This window comes from Cavia porcellus, unplaced genomic scaffold, assembly GCF_034190915.1.
Source record: "Cavia porcellus strain 051 isolate PalLab524CR breed Dunkin Hartley unplaced genomic scaffold, mCavPor4.1 scaffold_7, whole genome shotgun sequence".
Lineage (NCBI taxonomy): Eukaryota > Metazoa > Chordata > Mammalia > Rodentia > Caviidae > Cavia > Cavia porcellus.
In genome coordinates this window covers 66,614,938-66,621,332 of record NW_026947490.1, presented here as the reverse complement: position 1 = coordinate 66,621,332, position 6,395 = coordinate 66,614,938, and the positions used below count along the sequence as shown (strand labels likewise).

Here is a 6,395-nt window from a genome sequence, read left to right as displayed (position 1 = left end):
ATATGAAATTAAGGCTAAGTATGCTCAGTGTATGAAAATGCCAATTTTGACCTACACAATTATAGTTTCATGTGGCTTAATTTAATACATTTTGTGACATCATAAAATACTGTACACTTAAAAGTATAAATAATGACTTTAAGTAGAGTTTAGTAACACTGTTATATTTTGGTTTGCTCCTTTTTTGTGTTTTTCCTCTCCTATGTGTAGATGTACATAATATTACTGTAGTTATATGTAATATAGTTATAGTAGCCTGTCCTTATTGCTTTACACGATTGCATGAACATTTCCTTGTGCCACTAAATACTCGGAAGCACAATATTAGTCGTGTATGTATGTATTATAGTGGACGTACTATAGCAGAATCTTCTTAGCCATTCATTAAATAGAAATTTAGTTCGTTCTATAAAAATGTTATTGAACATTGTTCAATAACAATGTTTTTAGAACAATGTTCTAAAAATAAAATTTGGATAAATATCCTTACATGTGTATATAGCTCTGATTGTTTGGTTAAGATGAATCCTGAGAAATGAGATTATTACTTTTTAGGAGTTCAGATATTTAAAGATGTTATTGCATATTACCTAACCACTTTAAGAAAGGAAAGACCCATTTGTATACACATTCATACATCCACAGATACCAGAGTCCTGGTAGATTACCATGACCTCACCAACAAGGAACACTACTTTTTAAAGGCTTCAGTAATCTGGTATGTGAATAATGGCATTTTGGCCTAATTTGCATTTGTCCAATTGCAGAAGAGTGAGCTTTTTCTGCGTGTTTTTAATTGGGTACATATCTCTTAATTTTCAGTTCATGTTTTAAGCAAATTTTAAAAAGGAAAAAGTTCTGGCTAATATAATAAATTTGCGGAGCTGGGGATTTAGCTCAGCGGCATAAGCCTTGCAAGCATATGGTCATGAGTTTGATCCTGGGTACTGATTTAAAAAAAAAAAAAAAAAAAATATATATATATATATATATATATATATATATATAAAGTTTGCTAATATTTTGTTTCCTTTCACTATCTTGGGGAACCTTATAACTGTAAATATGAGAATACAAAATTTTTTTTTTAAATATGGGAAGGGGGGAGACAGGGAACCTTTTAAAATGGCATTCGCTTGCACCTCTCCAGAGAGAGGGAGAAGATGCGGAATTGAAATAATACCACCTAGGCAGTAACGTGCAGCAGATCAGATCTGTCTTTCTATTCTACAGCACAGAGCCAGTGGCAAGTGTGTCCATGAAAAACAAGTGTCTTGGTGAATTTAGGTTGGAGCATATGTGTAGCACCTGCTTGCTGACAGAGAACTGTGATGTGTCCTGTGCCCTGGCGTCCTCTCTCGCCGTGTGATCATTCACCTTTGCGCTCGGGGTGGCCTCTGCAGGGTGCCAATGAGGCCAAGGTCAGAAGTTCTATCTGCATGTGGCCTATTTAGCTTTGTTCTGTGTCGTGGCCACAAGCACAAACTGTACTCTTTTTTCCACCCCCCCTGTGGCCAGCTGACTTACACACGCATGCTGTTAATTACAGAGGGGGCAGGCTGATGGGAGGGGACAGATTTCCAGAGGTGGAAGGACCCTAAAGAACTACTAATTCAGCAGTCCCATTGTACTCATTTAGGAGAAGGCTGCACCCCAAAGAGTTCTCTTTTCTCCTAGGGAGTGCCCTGGGCATGATCCAACTCCAAACACACACACACACACACACACACACACACACACACACACAATAACATGCAGAGACAGACATGTGACCATGAGAGGGGACACCACTCAGCATTGCCCTTAAATGCCAGTGGATAGTTAGTTTGTAATCCCAGCCCTCTGAACATAAAGGACAGAGCTGTGCTAAAGAACTCAGAAATCTCCCACAGAGCACAGTGCTTTAAGTGGGCTCATTCAGGTTCTTTGGAAGGGACAAATAGATTTTGATGAAACTACATGTGCAGTGATTTGGAAGGAAGAAAAGTTTGTGGGAATGGGGATGGGTTAAGTCAAAATCAAATTACCTGTTACCTTCTCAAACCAATAATCACTCTCATCTTATGGAATGACCTAATGCTAATCTCACAGAGGTTAAATCCATTGTGCTGCTTCTTTCCTTGAAAATTAGTTATGGCCCCTTCTTTTCCTTATCTTCTCCATTACCTTGAATTTCTTGCCCCTCCGTCCATCTCTCCTTGCCTTAGCCCTCATTTTTTTCCCACCAGGTTCACCCAAAACCTTTTCCTTGCCTGTAGCCATTTGTGATTTCCTATCAGCCACTCAAAAATCCCAATTCTTTTAATATTGAAGTGAAGAGCTGCTATTTTTATATTTTTTTTTCTTTTAGTTGATGCCCGATGATCTGTGATAGCTCTGTCTCTCTAAGAAAGGACCAAGATGACCCGGGAGTCTTGCGAAGGTCACGAGCAACCCAGTCATGTATTTGTGAATGAGTCACGTGCTGAGTGCTTAGATATGAACACTAGGATTATCTCCAAGACATTATAGTTAAGCCAAGGATTCTCCTTCATGTGTGTATACATATGCATATGTGGCTAAAAGAGATACCTTCATTGCAGGGAATAAAGGAGAATTTTTCACTTTAAATGTAGTTAAGTTTAATGCCACCATATCTTCTGTATTTTATTATTTGTATGTATGCATTATTTGAATAAATCAAGAAAGTTGTTTGTAAGGAAGGAACTATAAATGGATGAGATGAACATACCAATAGTAGCATAGATTTCAAAGCTAGATAGATCTGGTATCCACTTAATATCTGTAACCTCAAACTATGAACCTTAGTCTGCCTCTCTGTAAAGTGGTAGCATTCTACATGCACATTAGAAAATTTGCTGGAAACACAAAGTGAAGTCAAGTATGCCAATCTTCTTTATGTGACCTGTGATTGTAGCTTTATGAAGCAAGTTTTCCCTCATGGTTCATTTGAGAGACTGTTTACTGGGTCATGGGGCAAGGGGTATGGAGAAAATGTACCTGAACTGAGAGCCATCCTTAGTGAACTGGTGCATCTACCAGAGAAAATCTCGGACACCATACAATGGATCACAAGCAATCCCAAAGGGTGAAGACAGGAGTAGTTTAAAAACGTGATTATTTGTCATTTAACTATTTGTCTGCCTTTCCAGGATATGAAATGTGTGGATATAGTGATGGCGACAGTTTAGTATTTTGTCCAATTTTGTCACGCAGCTTCCTTCACAGCAGTTGTTTGGGTGGATGCATGAGTGATAGAGTTAAGAGCTGATGATTTAAAATGCTGGTATTGAAGGAGGACTTTAAAGGACATCATCCTAATGCAGCAGCTCACTGGGCACCTGATCCCCTGCCGGCACTCAGCAGACCCTCCCTCCAGATGGGAGCCCACTCCTGTTTGGGGCGGCCCATCCCATGTGAACAGATAAGGACACTAAAGAAAGCAAGCGAAATATGTCAAAGACCAGAAGTAATCAGGGTGGTGCAAACCTGTAAGGAGCGGGGTTAACGTGTGTGCAGGTGTGGGGGTGGGTAAAGGTGCGGGCTCTGAGCTGGGAACCACAGGTGGAGGGTGAGGGTGGATGTCTTCCAGTGCCCAGGCGGTCACGGAGGTTACTCTAGGTCGTGGCTCAGCCCTTGGCCTTGGCCTCTCCACGCCTGAGCACGGAAGCCTGTCCCTTTTGTCTGCCGCCTTCTCATGAGCTTCTGGCCTCTGTGAGTGGAAGAAAGGTTTTCCATCAATCACAGTACTTCTGTCTCAGACCACTGAGGTCAGGTTAGGGCCTCTGCGTGGTTGGGGCTTTTCAGATAGCGTTTGTGGGCTGTCGTGCCGTTTAAGATTTTGCTAAATATAATTGCAAACACTTAGCTTGATTGGTTGACCTTCCTGACCCCAGTATAGGTCAGCAGCCCACAGCCATGTTGTGTGAGAGTTTTTTCTTTTTACCACTCTAATGAATGGGCCACAGTTCATCCAACTCTGGGTACACAGCCAGGGGGTCTGGAGATGCTGACCTCAGCCACCATGGTTTGATTGCTAAACTGTTTCTGTATTTCTGCAACGACTGTACCCACAGTCTGTTTCAAGTGCTGCGCTCCCTTCTCATACACATAAAATGAAGCTTAGCCAGTAAATTCCAGTTTGTTAAACCTAGCTCACATGCCACTTCCTCCTTTGTGCATTCACTTAACAAGCATCTTTCCAAGTGTTTACATTGAGAGCATACTTTCTGCTAGACAGTGGGTGTGTGGCTGAGAAAGCCTTAGCCTGCACTGTACCGAGAACTCTGCTCAGCACTCCTGCCTGGGTCAGTGCCTTGCTCACTGCACCTAACTTCTTTCCGTGTCCTGCAGCTCCGCAGAGTCAGGCAGGGGAGCCTCTGGAGTGATGGAGTTGCTGCAGTTAGTTTCCAAGAGTGTGGTAACTCCTGCTGCTTGTCAGCCTCCCACAGAACAGGGCACAGTGGAAAATTAGGGACCTGGGCAATCTTCATCAAGTTGACGGAGGGACTCCTCTGTTCCTGCAACCGGGCACGCCAAGCAGAAGACACACGCAGTCAGCAGAACGGTGCCTTGGGCCCCAGGGGCAGTTTGTACCAACAGGAAGCACATGCGTCTTCCTCTCACCTGCACAGTCCAGCAGGCATTTCCTGGCCATTGTTCACAGTGACCAGTGACTATTTTCAGCCTCTGGAGCCGGCGAGCTGAGCTGGCCAAGCTCCCTGGTCTGGCCAGCTTTTGTGTGCTGCTCACCCAGGGCCACAGCCAGCCGCCATGGGTAAAGACGTGGAGGCAGCGGATGTCCCTGAGATCTGTCTCCTGCCCTGGTAGAAGCCGGAACGGCAACCCCGTCTGCTTTGCTTTTACATGGATTTCTGTCCATTTCTGTTCTCTTCACTTGGTGCTCTTGCCTTTAAGAATATTATACAGGGGCAAGCTGTTGGTGACATAGCTGCTGAGGTGGCATTTGGGTGTGGACAGCCTTGACCAAAAGTACAGACTTGTCCCCAAGGTCATTGGGAATAAATTTATTTCTGAAAAGCTCTGTGTGTAGCGATTATGGTGGCACACACCTGTCATCCTAGCACCCTGGGAGGCTGAGGCACGAAGGTCGTGAGTTTGAGCTCCTTCTGGGTAGTTTCGTGACTTAGCAAGACCCTGTGTCAGAATAAAACAGACTGGGGACATAACTCAGTGCAGTGGCCCTGGGCTCAGTCCCCAGTATTGGGAAAAGTAAAGATTCATGTGGAAAGGAGACTTTTCAAGTTGTTGAGGGTTGGATGTGTATGCTTGGTTGGAAACTTGTTTCCAGCCACCAGCTACCAGCTAGCAGCTAGCAGCCAGGGAGTTGCCCACACACCTTTGACTGCTTCCCAGAAGCACCTTATGGCTGTGCACTGAGCAATGTTTCACTTGCTCTGCTTGTGCAAAGCAAGAGGTGTGTGTGTGAGGTGGAAGCAGGGGCGGGCAACAGGGCAGAGTTGCACATTGGTAGTTTCTCTTTTTAGAAACATAAAGTAGTAGTCGCAGCTTCCATGCCTGTGTTTATGCCATCCTTGCCCATTTAGCCTGATTATTTTAGATGAGGGAGGTAAGAGGCTGGTGGGCAGAGTTGAACTTTCTTTTTTGCTTAAATACTATTCTGACCAGGTGTAGGGTGCATGCCTATAATCTCAGCACCTCTGTGAAGCTAAGGCAAAAGGACTGCAAGTTTGAGGCCAGCTGGGACAACTTGCTGAGACCCTATCTCTTCTTAAAAGATAAAAGAGGGGTGGGATGTAACTTTGTCAGCAGAGCACTCTTGCATTCAAGCTCTTGTACTGAAAAACAAAAACCAAGAACTACTACTCAGCATCCTTGTTTGAGAGGTGGTGGCTCTTGGTGCAATCCTTTGTCATGTCACCGTGTCCCGCTGCCCCGTGAGTACTGGACACGGTGTCCAGGCACTGAGAGGTCACCACCTGCACTCCTTGGGCGTCTGCTTTGAGGAAGGTGGAGGGAACCGCAGCACTGCAGGATGGACTGGTCACTCAGAGCTCTCTTTTGTCCCCCCTAGTGATGGGTCACGCCGCCACAGTGGTACCAGCGGGTGAGTGACGGTGAAGCCAGCACATCATGTACAGCGTGGAGGACCTGCTGATCTCTCATGGGTACAGACCATCCCGAGACCTCCCAGGGCCGCGTGGTACCAAGGCTGATGGACATGCACAGGCGAGGACAAGGCCCAGAGGCAGCCAGGGCCTGCAGAATGGGTGTGAGGATGGCGCCACTACCCTGGCTCCAAGCAGGCCAGCCCTGGCGACAAGCCCTGTGAGTACCCCCGAGGGCCACCGAGGTGCGCCCCGGCACCACGTGGAACCCCACAGGACTTCAGCTTCCGGAGCTGCAGAGGCAGG

At 45.4% G+C, this 6,395-nt stretch overlaps 1 protein-coding gene across 2 annotated transcripts in view; it reads left to right on the top strand.

Moving 5' to 3' along the window:
• Jcad (junctional cadherin 5 associated) overlaps positions 1-6,395 on the top strand; it is an 85,023-nt gene that overhangs the window by 46,091 nt on the left and 32,537 nt on the right. For both annotated transcript variants that reach the window (XM_063253767.1, XM_003468716.5), the window contains exon 2: positions 6,056-6,395. In XM_063253767.1, the coding sequence (XP_063109837.1) occupies positions 6,115-6,395 (281 nt within the window). In that variant the 5' untranslated portion in view covers positions 6,056-6,114. The remainder of the gene's footprint in view (positions 1-6,055) is intronic.